At 41.7% G+C, this 18,398-nt stretch overlaps 1 protein-coding gene across 4 annotated transcripts in view; it reads right to left on the bottom strand.

Annotated features, from left to right (window-relative positions):
- The window catches only part of GALK2 (galactokinase 2), a 96,216-nt gene that overhangs the window by 31,911 nt on the left and 45,907 nt on the right, over positions 1 to 18,398 (bottom strand). For all 4 annotated transcript variants that reach the window (XM_061595040.1, XM_061595039.1, XM_061595037.1 and 1 more), the window contains exons 6-8: positions 14,027 to 14,125; positions 11,043 to 11,195; positions 2,002 to 2,212 (exon numbers count right to left, since the gene is read on the bottom strand). In XM_061595040.1, coding sequence (XP_061451024.1) covers positions 2,002 to 2,212; positions 11,043 to 11,195; positions 14,027 to 14,125 — 463 coding nt within the window. The remainder of the gene's footprint in view (positions 1 to 2,001; positions 2,213 to 11,042; positions 11,196 to 14,026; positions 14,126 to 18,398) is intronic.

Raw genomic sequence — 18,398 nt, 5'->3', positions numbered from 1 at the left:
GACCCCCAAACTACGTACCTGTTCCTTTAGGGGGAGTGTAACCCCATCTAGGACAGGTCGAACATCAACCATCTGGGCAGAGGGTCCTCCCACCAACAGCATCTCAGTCTTGTTAGGATTGAGTTTCAGTTTATTAGCTCTCATCCAGCCCATTATCGCGGCCAGGCAGCGGTCTAGTACATCAACAGCCTCACCTGAGGAAGATGAAAAGGAGTAGTAGAGCTGCGTATCATCAGCATATTGCTGGAAACGCACTCCAAAACTCCTGATGACCTCACCCAGCGGCTTCATATAGATATTAAAAAGCATGGGGGACAGAACTGAACCCTGCGGGACCCCATATTGGAGTACCCAGGGACTCGAGTAATGTTCCCCCAGCATCACCTTCTGGAGACGATTCCCGAGATAGGAGCAGAGCCACCGCCAAGCAGTGCCTCCCACTCCTAAATCCGTAAGTCGCTCCAGAAGGATACCATGGTCGATGGTATCAAACGCCGCTGAGAGATCAAGGAGAACCAACAGAGTTACACTCCCTCTGTCTTTCTCCCGACAGAGGTCATCATACAGGGCGACCAAGGCCGTTTCTGTACCAAACCCCGGGCGAAAGCCCGATTGAAATGGGTCTAGATAATCAGTTTCATCCAAGAGAGCCTGGAGTTGGCGAGCGACCACACGCTCTAGAACCTTGCCCAGGAATGGGACATTTGCTACTGGCCTATAGTTGTCCAAATTATCAGGGTCCAAGGAGGATTTTTTTAGGAGCGGTCTCACCACCGCCTGTTTCAGGCAGGGTGGGACCACTCCCTCTCGTAAAGAGGCATTAATCACCTCCTTGGCCCAGCCGGCTGTTCCATTCCTGCTAGCTTTTATTAGCCATGAGGGGCAAGGATCCAGAGCAGAAGTGGTCGCCCGCACCTGTCCAAGCACCTTGTCCACATCCTCGAGCTGTACCAACTGAAACTCATCCAATAAAACAGGACAAGACTGTGCTCTGGATACCTCATTAGGATCAACTGCTACAATAATGGAGTCAAGGTCCCGGCGGATGTTCATGATCTTATCACGAAAGTGTCGCGCAAACTCATTACAGCGGGCAATTGATGGTGTTATTGCGTCCTGGGGACCAGAGTGTAAAAGTCCCCGGACAACTTTATAAAGTTCCGCTGGGCGGTTAAGGGATGACTGAATAGAGACAGCAAAGTATTGCTTCTTTGCTGCTCTCACTGCCTTCACATAGAGTTTGGTAGAGAGCTTCACAAGTGCATGATTACAGCCGTCGGGAGTTCGCCTCCATTTGCACTCAAGCCGTCTCCTTTCTTGCTTCATCACTCTTAGCTCCGGAGTAAACCAGGGAGCCAATTGAGCTCTGCAACGGAGAGGGCGCACCGGGGCGATCGTGTCAACTGCCCGGGCCATTTCCGTATTCCACAGCATGGCCAGGGTTTCGACAGGACCGTCAATTCTATCAGCCGGAAAATTCCCTAGAGCCATCAGAAAACCCTCAGGATTCATTAGTCTCCGGGGACGGACCATCTTAATTGGTCCTCCACCCTTGCAGAGGGGAGAAAACAGTGTAAGTCTAAACCTTAATAGGCGGTGATCTGACCATGACAAAGGAATAGATGAAAAATCCCTCACTCTCAGATCACCATCCCCTAATCCAGTGGCAAAAATCAAGTCCAGAGTGTGCCCCAGCACATGCGTAGGGCCAGTAACAAATTGAGACAGCCCCATGGCTGTCATGGAGGTCATGAAGTCCTGAGCTGCTCCAGATAAAGCGGCCTCAGCATGAATGCTGAGATCCCCCAATACCAAAAGTTTGGGGGAACGCAACAATAGATCCGAGACCACCTCTGTCAGCTTAGTTAGGGAGGCTGTTGGGCAGCAGGGTGGACGGTACACCAACAGAATTCCCAGTCTGTCTCGCTGACCCAACGTCATCCTTTACCTAAATTGAAACATTCCGCGACCATCACCACCACCAATTTGGCATGAACTCACCGTCTTGTGTGTTCTGGCTGAGGATCTGAGTGCGTAGCTCTTTGGGGCTAATTCCCAGGTTTCCCCCAATTTCCTCTATGCTGTAAGGCTCAGGGTGAAACACCTCCTCAACCACAGCCAGCATTTCCTCTAAACTTAGCTTCAGCTTGACCTGCACTTCCTGGAGCTTTGCCATTGCTTTCCAATCTAGGCCTCTGGATTTTGCTAAAAGCTGCAACAACAAACAATGCATAGACATCTCTGGATTTCACGTTAATACAAAACAGTTCCTAAAACCAAGTGTAATCCTTAGAAGCTGTTTTTTCTCTAAAGGAAAACTCTTAATAGCATAAAGAACATCATAATTTTTCACATGATACTGCCAGCAAGATTAATTTATGCAAAACATTGGAAAAGAGACTCTTCCCACTTAAGGGGAAAGGTGTGTTAAACCACAGGACTTTGCAAAATTGAATAAAATCGTTTACTTTATGTATCTGAGACAAGGAAAATTAAATCTGAAGAAATTTGAAGAAACCAAGCCATTTAGTTTTTTTGGAACTCTAAACAGAGTATTATAATGGGTAATCCCTTCTCCCATTACAGTCCATGAATAATAATTTGTGTGTGTGTGTGTTGTTTTTCTATTTTTATGTTTGTAAATTTATTTTTTATGTGTCTAGTGAATCAAACATAGGCTAATATAGACACTGGCTGCCCATTAGCTACTGGACCAAGTTCAAGGTTCTGGTTTTGGAGTACAAAGCCCTTTTTAGCCTGGATCGTCTTACCCCTTATATATCCAATCGATCGCTGTGCTCTGCAAAAAGATGTTTTGTTTTAAAAAGATATTTTAATATGTTTTAAAGTCTTTTGTTCTTAAGATGTTTTAGAGTGGTTTAGTGTTTTTGTTTGCCACCCTGGGCTCCTTCTGGGAGGAAGGGTGGGATATAAATTTAATAAACAATAAATAATAAAATATTTGTTCTTGTTATTCTTTTTTTCCTTACTCCTTCTTTAATGATGTGAACATTTAAAGATAATTTTCTTGTCTAATATTATCAAATAATATGTATCATATTTATAAATATTTAGCCCTCTCCCCCCCCATTTACTGACAGTGTTTGCACATCATAGTTAATGATGTATTATGAACTGGCAGATGGCTCCAGCTTTACTCCTCCCCTAGCGCAAGCAGGATTTTGGCTCAAAGGAAACTGCAATGTGAAGCCAAGGTTTGTTCTTAGCTTACCAAACTGTGGTTTGTTAGGAACAAAACAAACCACAATCTCCAGTTTGGACATAACACTAAATTAGGGATTATAATTTGTTGCTCCTGCTAGGGGAGGAACAAAGAAAGAGTGATCGTCATGACATGTGAACATGTATGTAATATTTAAGGTGATGATATTTCTAATGCTGCCTATGAATTTTAAATGGTCTTGTACTATATCATAGTGTGTTTGATCAGTCCCAAGGCCTGTTTAGTTCCATCTCTAAACAGTGGGAAGTGTCTGTGATAATCTCATTGAGATCATCTGGAGGAGCATTGCTAGTTGTTGTTGTCCCTCATGTTAGAGAGGCCCAACTGGCCTCAACTAGAAGTTGGGCATTTAAGATTGCCGGTCCTATTCTGTGGAATGCTCTTGCAGTAGAAATTCAGCGGGCATCCTCACTTTTGACTTTCAGGAATCTCTTGAAGACCTTTTCATGCTGACTGGTCTTGGCATCTATTTTTTTTTCTTATTAGCAAGTCGCTTCATGATTATTTGTATCATTTTAAATTGTGCTTTATTGTTGTACACTGTCCAAATATTTTATGATATGGTGGTATAGAAATATTTTCATAAATAAATAAGACAGATGCCCCTTGGAAGTTCATAAATGGGGTTTAAAGACGAGATTGCTTTCACCTGCAGATTGTCCTCAGCATCTGCAGGGAAATTCTGTTTATTTATTTATTTTGTTGCATTTATATACCGCCCATAGCAAGTAGCTCTCAGGGCAGTAAACATAATAGGATAAAATACATACATCATATGATTGTTTGGCAATCATGACTAATTATTTTTGATCTGACTTATCTCTTCATATGCTTCTTGGTTTACATTTATTATTCACTTTGTTAACTAGTCCTCTAGAAAATAAGCACCAATTCAGTCAACAAAAATTAATAAATAAATAAATCAAATAATGCCATAAAGTATCAAATCCAATAAAACATAATATCTGCACAAGAATATAAATGCATTAAAAGGGGGGAGACAGAGTAATCAAATGCAGTCAGAGTAGAGTCTAAAATAATAATATTATTTTACTCTTTATTTTTTATTTTTTATTTTTTCTTCTTTTCTTTTTTTCTTTTTGTTTAACTATTTTTGATTTTGTTTTTTGTCTTTGAATGTTTTATGATTTTGTCTTGTATGTTTTATGAAAATCTGAATAAAAATTATTGAAAAAATAAAAATAAAATAATAATATCAGCTTTAAATTAAAATTAAGACACATCATATTGAAAATGTTAAAAGGCCCAGGTAAATAAGAACCTCTTTGCTCGGCAGTGTAAAGATGTTACTGTCTGTGCCAGGTGGTCATCTCTAGGGAGAGCATTCCATAGCCCAGTAACCACCTTTGAAACAGCTTTCTCTCTTTTTGCCTTAAGGTGGAAGGGATGCTCGTAAAAGGCCTCTGCTGGTGATCTTAAAGTAGGTAATTGTACAGGGTCATTCCTTTACTAACCTAAGGATTTTCTGACACATAAAGCCTTAAAAAAACAGGCTTTTAAAACTGTGATTTAATCTTGACTTCTTAAGCTATGCCCAGATAGGAGCTAAACCTGGATGTGGTTTAAAGAAGAGATATCTGTTGGATTAAAGAAGCGATATCCAATTTACCATGAAGCAAGGTGAAGCAGCCACCTCAAGACTATGGATTTTAGGTGCAACCGAGACACCCAAACTCTACTCCTGAGGGCACAATCCACCAAAAAGTACTCCTGTGCAAAATCTACTGAAATAGAGACATTGAAGAGACTTGCACAACAGGAGAACTTTCCACTGCATTGAGCCCAATCTTAAGTAGTGGGAGGGAGGTACTGTTTGGGATTTTCTACCTCATGCATCAAAATGTCTTGGGCCAGTCTTGTGGTGACCTGTAGTTAATCCTTCACACTTTCATGGCATTATAATGGACCAGTCACAATATAGAGCCCTGGTATTCTGCACAGACCACTCCCTCAAATACTCATAAAGTGGTATTCAAACAGCTGCTCATATGTACTGAGCATGACTGGCTATTCCTGGAAAGAGTATTTCTGCATTAGTTAACTTTGATCTAGATCTGACAGCTGAGCATCATCTTTCTTGGGTGTTTCACTTTGCTGTAAAGAAGAAATCTGACAAGACTGGAAATATTTTTGCAGAATCGTGGACAGTTCTGGTCACCCAAAGACATGGGCAGTGTAAATTGCCTACACCTTTGTTTGGGAGGAAGGGTTTTTGCTTTGCTTTTGATAAAAGTGCAGTGATTCCCTGAAGTTTATTCATTGCACTTCCAACTTAAAATGGAAATATGGAAGCAGTCTGGAGAGCAGGGTCTGATGACTGTTTATCACTGGGGTGTATTTTCTGTGCAAAGGCTAAGCCCCACAATGTGTGAACTAATTAGTGTGTCTCTGAGCCTGTGCACCACCATGGAAGAATCACAACCAGACATCAGGGAGGGAACACAGTTCAGTGGCAGAGTGCATACTTTGCATGGATAAGGTTGAAGGTACAATCCCTGGCATCTAGCCAAGGAAGGAAGGAAGTGGACTGCCTTCAAATCAATCCCGACTTATGGCGACCCTATGGATAGGGTTTTCATGGTAAGTGGTATTCAGAGGGAGTTTACCATTGCCTTCCTCTGAGGCTGAGAGGCAGTGACTGGCCCAAGGTCACCCAGTGAGCTTCATGGCTGTGTGGGGATTCATACCCTGGTCTCCCAAGTCATAGTCCAACACCTTAACCGCTACACTACACTGGCTCTCTGGGCATCTAGCCAAAGGGATCAGATAATGGGAAAGACACACACCAGCTGAGATCTTGGAGAGCAGCACTAGAGATTAGACGTCAGGCAAATAGACCAGAGGTCTGATACAGAATAAAGATGCTTCATATGTTCATTTAATATTTAGAAAAATAAATTCCAAGTCTAGGGAAGACATTATTTCCAGATAGACTTGAGCCATAACACCTTTCTTTGTAGAAAGTGAGAAACAGTTAATCACTTCAGTTTCCTTAAATGTAAATGACGTAGATGAAGCAAATGAATATGTATTCTGCTTGTAAATGTCCCCCTCTTTTGCAAGATGTTGGGAATGGGGACTAAAATAGTGGCAATGTAGGAAGGATAAAATGTATAGAACATTTTTAAGCAGCAGGAGTTCAAAGGCAAATATTGAGATCACAAGGATAGCAAGAGATATTTGCAGAGGGAAAAAATATCCTTTCTTAGCCAGACGGTTAATAGTCAATGATGAGGGAATTTGTAATGCAATATCGACATGTTTAAAGATACCATTTTCACTATTCTCATATTCCCAGGATAGTCCCAAGCACTGAAAACATATTATTGGGCTAAACCCTATAGAGTCCTAGCTCAAATGAAGCCCCACGGATCCTACCCTTGCTTATTTTACAGCACTCTACACCTGTGCACAAGCAGAGGGCATTTTGCCAACATAGCACACCAGTGAGGAGAGAGAGAAATATAAATAAAATAAGGATTCCAATAATGGGAAATGACATAAACATACATATGCTAGAAGGGGCCATTACCAGTGCTTAGTTTCTAATCTGAAGAGGGGGAAAAACTAGGCCTCAAGCCTGCCTTGAAGTTAGACCATCTGGCCTGGATTTCAGATGCATGGGGGTTAAGTGTGGTTATTCAGTGGCAATGAAAGACTGTAGATGGTCAAAAGCGTTTACTGGCACTAAAAACAAGATGTAGAGCTTTGGTGAGCCCTGGGTCATATTAAATCTTGGCTGTGGTCCAGTGCTTGTTAGGCCAGAGCAGTGATTGTGGTTACTTTCCCTGAAGACAAGGGTGCAAAAATATTGTCAGTGACGAAACATTTCACTACAAATGCCCTGAGAGCCCTTTCTTTGTTTCTTTCAGGTTTTTTAATTATAACTTTTTCTTAAGGAGAAACATATTCTCAACCACAACTGTGTCTAACTGAAGGAGCTCTCTGTCGGGGCAAATTTTAATAGGAGGCTCAAGTCTTTTTCAAGTGAAGACTGTGGTCTGCTCCCAGTCCTAGATTACACTGATAAAGTGTGTTCAGCTCCATTCCAAAGTAGCATGGCTGGGCTGTCACACTTCATATATCCAATCATATGGCATGGTGACTTTTGCAAGCTGTCAGTGCAACCTAGTGGGAACAACAAGGAGGCCGTGAAATAAATGAAGAAAAGCTACAAACTGGGAATGTCCTTCCTTAACACTGGTAGTGAAAAGAGAAACCACCTCAATAATTTGCACCTAGTGGCTTTCTAAAAAGGGTTCATTTCTTTATCACAGCGGCTTTCAAACGGCGTTCAACAGAATTGTGGGGTTCTTTGGAACTTCATTATAAGAACACAAGAAGCATTCTGATAGATCAGACCAAAGGCCTACTCAGCATTCAGTTCTTACAGTGGCCAGCCAGATGCCTATGGGAAACCCACAAGAAGGACATGGCATAACAGCACTCTCCCCTCAGTCATCAGTAATGGTGGACAGGCTTTCCGGAAGAATATCTTGCCCATTATCTACAAATCAGTTTATGCTGTAGTGCAGGGGCTCCCAAGCTGTGGTCCGTGAGCTTCATCAGGGTGGCTCGCAGCATGTCTGCATTAAATATCCATATTGCTTTTTAATTGTATTTCCATTCCTTCTTTTATTTCTTAGATTGTATTTTAATGTATTACGGTTTGCAATCCACAGAATTCAAATTGTAGTATAATAAAATGCAATATAAGAATAAAAGAAGGAATAAAAACACAATTAAAAATCATACAGCATCTAGCACAGCGCATTATAATTGCTACAACAGGCAGCAAAATGGTTAAATGGTCCGCCAAGACCATGAGCAATTTTCAAGTGGTCCATGAGGAAAAATGTTTGGGAACCACTTTGCTAGTGTGTTCTAGGGTTCTTGGTGTGTTCTCAGTGCTCTGTATGAATTGAATGTCTGCCCTAGAGAACTCCCCCGAATCCTCTGTAATGCACAAGGGCCTGTAGGAAGCATTCAAAGAAAAAAAAGAAAGTCAAGATGATGCCAGGCGTCCCCTTCTGCTCTACTTTCCCCTCTCCCCAAGATATGCAATCTGAGCATATAACGCCAATCCTACCAGAACTGCACTGGCTACCAGTTAAGTTTCTGGGTTCAATTTCAAGTGCTGTTTTTTGCCTATAAAGATTTATGCATCTCAAGAACTGCCGCACCCCACATGAACCTACCTGAAGACTGCGTTTGTCAGCAGAAGCCCTGCTCACCCTCCCCCAAAGTGACCATATTTGCAGTTTCAGACTGCCATAAATGGCTGGTGGGCTAGGTTCAGTTTAGCGGGTCTCAGATTGTGAGGGCTGCTCTGAATTCCATCACCATCAATATATCTAGTGGAAAGAACGACAAGCCACACTTGGGTGCATAGGGTTGTAGGGACTGGGGTACAATGTTGTAATTGCATATGGCTTTCATTTTACTTTGAAAAGGAGTCCTTGTACTGGAAATGTCTTTTAAAAACTATATATTTGAAAAACATAACTGAGAAGGATAATCATGTTCAAGTTGTTGCTTTCCTCCTAATGTTTTTTTTTTAATTTTAGGTTGTCTTATTTCAATTCTTGAAAGTATTTTTAAAAATTAACTACTTTTGGTTGGTGCCATCTAGTGACTTTCCAAGGTTTATTTCCTTCCTTCAACCACAAAAATTGTTCTTATCACATGGATCTGCTACCATTTAAATCAGAGTCATTTTAGGGGAATCCATGACTGCTTAAAGTGGGATAATAGTGGAATAAATATATGGTGTGAATGTGGTCAAAATGGGCCAGGATAAGAGCCATGTATGCTACCCTGAGTTCCTTTTAGAGAAAATAACTACAGTATATATTCTGAGTTACTAGTACACAGGAGCCCATATGATCCAGCATAATTAAGAACATTGACAGGAATGGACACCCTCTTGTGCCAGTGTTAGAACACAACCATGGCCCTGATCCTTATTGTACCAGTGGGAGCTTCTCCCTGCACAAACTCACATTAAGTGTAGTTGTGCCATACACGTCCAAGGTGTTGCTTGAACGGAGCAGAGCACGGGTAGGGTGTTATCATAACATGGAATTCAATGCTTTGTTGCTCAAAGGAGCCACAGAAGCCAACACAAATGTTACGCCAGTTATCTCCCATAGAAGGGAAACGGACAGGTTTCCTAGGAAAGCAAGACAGACCCAGCTTATCCTCATGCAATGTCTGATCTGTATCTATAATGACTCCTGATTTGCAGCTTTGGAAGTGACTAGTTTGCTCTCTGTAAACTGTGGGCAGCATGGCAATTTCAAATTGCAAAGCCACATGCAATGTTATCTGTTGTTGGGCTGCATCACTTTCGGCTGCATACGTGGGACTGAATGTTTGAATGCTCCTCCACATGAAATGTACCTCACACATTAAATAAAACTTAGCATGCTAAAGAAAAACCTAGCCTATAACTTTCTCTCTAACATACTATTTAGAATGTGTGAGATGTACCTCATATGGATGAGGCATTGAAATTGTTGAGTTCCTCATCTGTCCCAAATGGTAAAGCCCAGAAACTGGTGCATCATGTTCTCCTTTTCTGGCTCTTCTGCCTGGTTAGCACAACCACATTTTAGGCCAGTTAAGGGAAAGGGAAGAAAGAACCACAGTCCTAGGCTACAAACTTATATCATTTTCATACCAGCTTAACAGTTCTGGCTTCCCTAAAAGAATCCTGGGAATTAAAGTTTAGTGTGGAAGCTGTAAATCATCTGTTAGAGATCCATCCCCTCCTCCCCAAATTACTCTCATTTGTTCCAATGATGATCGATTAACACAGTAGGATATCAAACCAAGGTTTGACCCCAGTGTGTTTTAACTAATCATAATTAGTTTCATAGGAAGAAGCCTTAGGTTTCCCTTCTCCCTCTTATTTGAGTACACAAGGAGATTGAAAACTTTCACTTTAAAATTAAACCACAGCTCCCTGTGGTATCTGAAATGAGCAAAATGGGGTTTGCTCTAAACCACGTCTTAGTGTTTTGTCTGAACTGGGCCACAGATGTATGATATGCTTGTCAAGCAGCAAAGACTCTGAAGGTTACCTCTCACATTAAGCATATTATAACTTGCTGACTCACTCAAGAATCAGTTGTGTGTATAAGTATTATTTTTATATATATAAGGTTTTCATAACCTTATATAGTATATGGCTTATGGTAAGTTATGTACGTAGCAAAAGTGTTGCCTTGCTTTGGATGAAACTGAAGTAATAATTTGAACGCAAGCTTGAGGAGCATGCTACCACACTTTCTGCAGCTTATCAGGTGCATAAAATCCAGTCTTCAGCAAGACCCATCTCAGAAAATACATATAAATGGAACACTATGTCATGCATTTAAATACCAGGATTTCAATTTCCCTTCCTTATTTTACAGTGAACACACTGCCACTAAAACGTTTTGTTTCCCTTTATATTCCTGGGATTAGATTCTGCTTTCATTAAGTGAGATCAGTCTTGAGAAAGATAATTCATTTTGTTATGCCTGTGCCTCCTCCTTTCACTGCTATGCTACCCAAATGGAAACACACACATTAAGGGATAAATTCCATCCCTCTTTTCCATCCATCATGTATATATGGCCCGAGTCCAGGCCCTGAAGGGATAAACATGCCCTTTGAGGCAGCACCTGACCTGGTGTTAAAATAAAGCAACAACTGGTAGAGTGGAAAGGGTTGCAGCCAGCACATATTTGGATGATGGTTTCATTAGGGTTTGATGAAAGCCATACAGTACCTTTGCAGCCAGACGACACTCCATCACCCTAATATTAAAATGAGAAGTCGCTGCCTTGTTCATTTCAACGCAACTGTTTGCAATAACAAAAGCCACTCCCCCTGGAAGCCTCACATCAGTTGCTCTCAGAGGATTGAACTCTATCAGCTTAGCCTATGGAAAGAAAAACAAATGGTCAAGAGTTATTTTGACTGGTAGGCAGCAGAACATCTAAGATGAATAAATCAAACATCATTTACCCATGGACACTCTCTCTCTCTCTCTCACTCTCTCTCTCTCTCTCTCTGCCAATGTCTCAAATTGCCAATGTTTCTAGGAGGCATGATGTAGCAGTAATGGGGGACTTCAATTACCCCAATATCTGTTGGGAGACAAATTCTGCCAAACACAACTCCTCCAAGAAATTCCTGATTTGTGTTGGAGATAACTTTCTTCTACAGAAAGTGGAGGAAGCAACTACAGGATCAGCGATCCTTGTCTTGATTCTAACCAACAGAGATGACTTCGTGAAGTGGCAGTTATGGGGGAAAGTGTCCACGCTTTCCTTGAGTTCTTGATTTTAAAGGAAGCAAAAGCTGAGAGTAGCCATATGTGTACCTTGAACTTCAGGAAAGCCGGTTTTAATAAACTCAAAACAATAGTAAATAAGGTTCCATGACAAGTCACCCTAATGAGAAAAGGAGTCCAAGATGGGTGGGAGCATCTAAAAAAGGAAATTCTAAAGGCACAATGACAAACAATTCCAACAAGGAAAAAAGGTAGAAGACAGCAGAAGAACCCAATGTGGCTTCACAAAAAGCTTAAAGATGGCCTGAAAGCAAAAAAAAGACACATACAGCAAGTGGAAGGAAGGCCAGACCACAAAGGAAAAATACAGACGGGTAGCACAGAATTGTAGGGATGGCATCAAGGAGGCTAAAGCTGAGGCTGAGCTGAGGTTAGCGAGAGATGCTAAAAACAACAAAACAGCTTTCTTCAGGTACATCCATAGTAAAAGACAGATAAAAGAAATGGTGGCACAGCTACTCAATGAGGATGGCAAAATGATAACAGATGACAAAGAAAAAGCAGAAGTGCTCAATTCTTACTTTGGCTCAGTCTTCTCCCAAAAGAGGGTCTATCACCCTCCTAGGAAATATTAAGTTGCAGAGGCAGGATTGGAGCTTGAGACTGATAGACAAACAGTCAAGGAATACCTAATCACTTTGAACAAGTTCAAATCTGCAAGGCCCAATGAACTGCATCCTAGAGTATTGAAGGAACTGGTTGAAGAATTCTCAGAACCACTATTATCTTTGTGAAATTGTGGAGGATGGGTGAAATGCGGATGACTGGAGGAGGGCTAACGTCCCTATCTTCAAAAAGGGCAAAGAGGAGGAACCTGGGAACTACAGACAAGTAAGCCTGACATCAATCCCTGGGAAAATTCTGGAGCAGATTATAAAGCGGTCAGTCTGTAAGCACCTTGAAAACAATGCAGCGGTTACTAGAAGCCAACATGGATTTATCACAAACAGTCCTGCCAGACTAATCTTATCTCGCTTTTTGATTGGGTAACCTCCCTGGTAGACTGTGGGAAAGTTGTGAACATAATATATCTTGACTTCAGCAAAGCTTTTGACAGAGTGCATCATGATATTCTGATTAGCAAGCTAACTAAATGTGGGTTGGATGGAACAACTATATCTGGGGGATCCACGGCTGGCTACAGAATCATACTCAAAGAGTGCTTATCAATGGTTCCTTCTCAAACTGTGAAGAGGTAACCAGCAGAATACCACAGGGCTCGGTCCTGGACCCAGTGCTCTTTAACATTTTTATTAATGACTTGGATTAGGAGGTGCTGGGGATGCTTATCATATTTGCAGATGATACAAAATTGGGTGGGATAGCTAATACCCTGGAAGACAGAAACAAAATTCAAATAGATCTTGATAGGCTGGAGCACTGGGCTGAAAACAACAGGATGAAATTTAACAGGTATAAGTGCAAAGTTCTACACCTAGGAAAAAGAAACCAAATGCACAAATGGGAGATACTTGGCTCAGCAATACTACATATGAGAAAGATCTTGGCATTGTTTTTGATCACAAGCTGAATATGAGCCAACAGCGCGATATGGCTGCAAAAAAGGCAATTGCTATTTTAGGCTGCATTAACAGAAGTATAGTTTCCAAATTGTGTGGAGTATTTGTTCCCATCTATTTGGCACTGGTTAGGTCTCATCTTGAATACTGCATCCAGTTCTGGACACTGCACTTTAAGAAGGATACAGATAAACTGGAACAAGTTTAGAGGAGGGCAATGAGGATGATCAGGAGACTGGAAAAACAGCCCTAGGAAGAGAGACTGAAAGAACTGGGCATGTTTAGCCTTGAGAAGAAAAGACTGAAGGGAAATATGATAGCACTTTTCAAGTACTTGAAAAGTTGCCACACAGAGGAGGGCTAGGATCTCTTCTCGATTGTCCCAGTGTACAGGACACGAAAGAATGGGCTCAAATTACAGGAAGCCAGATTTCGACTGAACATCAGGAAAAACTTCCTAACTATTAGAGTGGTATGACAATGGAACCAATTACCTAGGGAGGTGGTGGTCTCTCCAACACTGGAGGCACTCAATAGGCAGCTGGACAGCCACCTGTTGGGTATGCTTTAATTTGAATTTCTGCATTGAGCACGGGTTAGACTCGATGGCCTTATAGGCTTCTTCCAACTCTACTATTCAATGAATCTATGAAATTAAAAACGTTGTCAAGTTGGAAGAAACAAGAGATTCACCACACTTTAATGTAACATCTCTCTATATTGATAACATTCTCCCCTGTGCATGGATGTATTCATACATTCCTGACTTCTAGAGTTAGCCCTGGATCCACCATTTGTGCACCATCCATCAATACAGTTAACACAAACCATTCCTTTCAAGCCCTTTCTTATGCCATATCACAATGCCTTCTCCATTCATGCTCAGATGGTACATACAGTTCCTTTTTCTGCAAGAAAGCAGATGGACTGGTCCATGCCTCCTCCTTCTGTGCCAATGTAGCGTTCACTTTTGCTGCAGAGTTCAGCCAATTCCACCTGAGGAAACTCAGAAATCAGCACACAAACCAAGACAGGGGGATATTCCCTCAGACATTCTTTACAATTGAACTAATGACAGGAGATATTGAAATTCCTTTGAGATCATTATAGCTTCCCACATTCCATACCAGTTGACTAAACGTTTGATATCGCGCCACCCCATCTCTAAGCTGCTGTCCCTCAGCCTGTACTCACATCTTCTCCCTGTTTTGCCTCTGATGAAGCATGAAGCATTCCATTGTTTTAAACTGCTAATTGTAAACTTCTTTGAAACGCACCAGGATTTCTCTGCTTCCAGCATACCCACAAAGACTGCACAATATTCAGAGCCTTCTGCATTTAAAAGGTGCTCCTTTTCTGTTTCTCTTCACTTGCTCCCAGCCTGGAGCTTTGTGTGATTCTACCCCAATTTTGACTTGCAGAGTATATTCTCTAGCTCAGGGCTCCTGACATCAGTGGCTTAACCTGGAAACTTGAGATTGAAGATAGTAGCAAGCAGAAGAGTCTACTTTGTTGACCAAGCAAACAGAGGAGGCCAATTTATGCCAGTCCTGGCCTATCCAGGGGCATAATACTGTCTGCCAGTTCAGGGGTCACTATTGCCAGCTTGATATGTTTTTGCACCTGAAAAGGACCCTGAAGTCTGAACTTGAACAGTCCAAAGTAGTTCACTCGATTAGATCCCCAACTTTAAACCTAAGGTTCCCGGATCAAGTTCCTGATTCTACCCATGCTCACATCTCTAGGTACATGTCATCATTCCTGTACTTCCTTGTCTGGCACCTTAGAACCCATGCATTTGGACACATGAAAGGCCACCTCAAATATTTCTAGAGCAGGATACTGGTTATGAGATGGAGTTGTGAACCAAGAAAGCCACAGAGTGTCATGAATTCACTAGTGTCCTTAAGCCATAGATGGGGAACCTGTGGCCTTGCAGATGTTGCTGGACTCTAACTGACCTGACCACAGGCAAAGCTGGCTGGGGCTGATGTGACTTCAGAGTCCACCAACATCTGGAGAGTCACCTGTCAGCCACCTTGATATTACAACCACTCCTCCAAGCCAGAGGTAGCCTATGTGGTTCCTTCCAGATGTTGTTGGAACTACAATTCCCATTAGACCCAGCCAGCATGGTCAATAGTCAGCAATGATGGGAGCGGTAGTCCAACAACATCTGGACGGCACCACAATGGCTACCCCTGCTCTAAGCACAGGGTAACTGCAGCACAAGCATCACAAAGAAGAAAAGGAAGGAGAGGGAAGGCTTGATAATCACCAAAGAAATGACATTAACCAGCGCATGGCTGTGAGATAAAGTCTGTAACTCATTGCATTTGGAAAGAGAATGTGGGCACGCTTGCCCACTTGTTCCGCTTCCATAAAGGCCCTGAAAACAGACAAAGCTGTAAAATATGAGCTCAGAGAACCCTAATCAGGGCGAATGGCTTGCAAATGCAGTGAAAAGTGATAAGGCTCAACTCACAGGGCTCCTTAAGCCATGTAAATTCCTTCATAAACTCCAAGTTGAGAGGACAGAGCTGTCAGAAAGGGATTAACAAACTTGAAAATGTGCACAGAGTTTGATGTGAATAAACCTTCCAGGAGACTTTCAAGTGGGGCTGGAGGCCCATTATTGGTGGTCCAGATTAAACAGATGTTTTTAATACAAAGACAAAAGGTGACTGTTCTTACTTGAGTGCTCTTTGGGGGTAAACTCAAAATGTTAATGGTGAATTACATTGTTCTAATCCCTTTTTAGTAACGGAAGAGACATGGCACATTATTTCACTATCTTCAACTTCAAGATTTCTACTATACATCCATTGCTACATATACTTAAATGTGACATTAAAATATAGCAAAAATCATTTACTTAAATGCTTTTGGATTTTCTCCTCCTGTCTCCAATGTTTCACTCCAAAGTGAAATTTGTTTCCAATTAAACATGGAAGTTTACTTGAAATTTTTTTCCAAGCAAACCTGCTGCATGAGCTACATAATGCTCTACTTAACCAGCTGTTAAGTATTTCTGCTATAAATCAAGCATTGTGTATTTCATGATGCCAATCCTAGTCCTCATCTCAAACCTATTTGCATGTTGAGCAACCAAGAGACAAAGACTGCTATGCTTACTCAGCTGTTATTTGTGCTATAAGCATGGCAATCTTTGCTCCTTGGTTGCTCAACATGCAAATAGGTCTGAGGACAGGGATTGGCATAATTGTTGCTGATGTCTCAGTATGTGTTTTGATAAAAACTGGGAACCATTTGACATGTCCAACACCCAGGCTCCATCAGCACTATACATTTAAAGAAGCATCATACTACTTGAAACAGTCAAGGCATTCCCCAAAAAATCTTGGGAAGTGTAGTTTGTGGAGGGTACTGAGTTGTTAGGAGACCCCTATTCCCTGCCCAGAGTTACAATTCTCCGCGTGGTTTCAATCCTTCTTTCCAGGGAACTCTGGGAATTGTAGCTCTGGGGGGGAATAGGCGGTCTCCTAACAAGTCTCAGCACCCTTAACAAACTACAGCTCCCAGGATTCTTTGGGGAAAGCCATGACTGTTTCAAGTGGTATGATACTGCTTTCCATGTACTGTATAGTGCAGATGGGGCCCCAGTCTCATGGATCAGCCTAAACTGCAAAAGTGTACACAGTGCCTTGTTTTGCCACAGCCAAAGTATGGGCCTCTACTTAGCATGCAGGTTCTGGGTGGCTCTGTTTCCCTTGCTACACACCCCCAGCATACTGATACCTCTCTCTTGATTCCCACTAACCCCATTCTGGGTACAATACTGTTGATTCTTTACCACATGTTTGCTATTAGAGGAAGTGATCAGCTTGCACTATACATTGCGGCGCTGGAGGTGTGTGTTCAGCAGAGAAGAACCTGTGCCCATTCCATTTGTTTGTTTGTTTTGAATTTAGGATACTTCATACACCACTTAATATTTTAAAAATCAGCGACATGCAAAAATTACAGAATCGCATAAAACTAGCATAAAATACAATTCATCTTCACAGTGACCAGAAAATACAAAAAAAGTATAACTAATAACTACTCCGAAAATGCTTGGCGGGTGGGGGTGAGAGGACAAAACCAATCCATAGCCTTTTGTGTGGCACAACATGAAAAATATGAGAACTATGTATTTATTTTCAGGATCGATGAACAGTAAAACTTTCATTAAAAGGGGCCAGTTAAATCGGACCACAACTCCCATCAGCCTCAGCCATTGGCAATGCAGGCTGAGGCTGATGGGAGTTGTGGTCCAACAACATCTGGAGGCACACTGGTTGGGAAAGGCTGCTCTGGAAGATCTGAAAACATGGAAAGGTCATATGCAAGAAAGCAGTCCTTCAGGTAATTGGTCCCAAACCAGTTAGACATAACCGTTTGGACATAACCAGCACTTTAACTGTGCCCAGAAGTGAACTGGTACCCAAATTGTAACACGGAAGCTATATTCTACCTGTAACCAGTCTTTGTCAACAATCGGGCTGCAGTGTTCAGCTGAAGTTATCTGAAACTTTTTTTTTAAAGAAAGCTAAGTGCTGAAAACAGCAAAAGAAAAATCACATGGTGCATTCTTAATGGGACTGCACCGCTTCAAGCAGTAGTTGGTAAGGCCCATATACTTGAATGTTGCCCCATGTAGAACAAAGCAAAAAAACCCAACTCTCTCTGCCCATAGAAAAATAGCATGTCACTTAAATCAGGATTCTTCCTCATTTCCAACATGCTACTTTTCCACAGCAAGCGGTTACATAAATAAAAACAACAGGGATGGATTTAAATATGTGATCCCTTATATACAGTCTTAAGTGGCACAGCCCCAGAGGATATAACAGGAATTCTTTCTCTGTGTAGATCGCCTCTGAAATTCTGGAGATTATTCTGCAATGCATGTGCCGAGCTGAATGCTGTGCATTCCATTTATGTGCAACGTGTATGCAATGCAGGGAGTCTGTCTTGGGTATCGCAGCCGTTGCCACAGCAGCTTCAAGCAACAGCTGCAGATTGCCTGCCAATTTCTAGAAAGTGCTTAACAGAACTCAGAATATAGCCATTTCTCATCTTGTATACATGTAATTTCCCATTGTACGATGATCTGCTACTTGAGACCAGCCACCACTTGAGAAAACATAACTTGCATCAACAACATCAAGGAACCAATTCAGGGGAATCAGCCATACAAATAACATGTTAGCAATTAGCAGTGCAATTCTCGCCATCCTTTTTCTCTGCTTTTCTGATTAAGCTT

This window comes from Rhineura floridana, chromosome 14 (genome assembly GCF_030035675.1).
Source record: "Rhineura floridana isolate rRhiFlo1 chromosome 14, rRhiFlo1.hap2, whole genome shotgun sequence".
Lineage (NCBI taxonomy): Eukaryota > Metazoa > Chordata > Lepidosauria > Squamata > Rhineuridae > Rhineura > Rhineura floridana.
The sequence above is the reverse complement of the archived record's forward strand: the minus strand, read 5'-3'. Positions and strand labels throughout refer to the sequence as shown.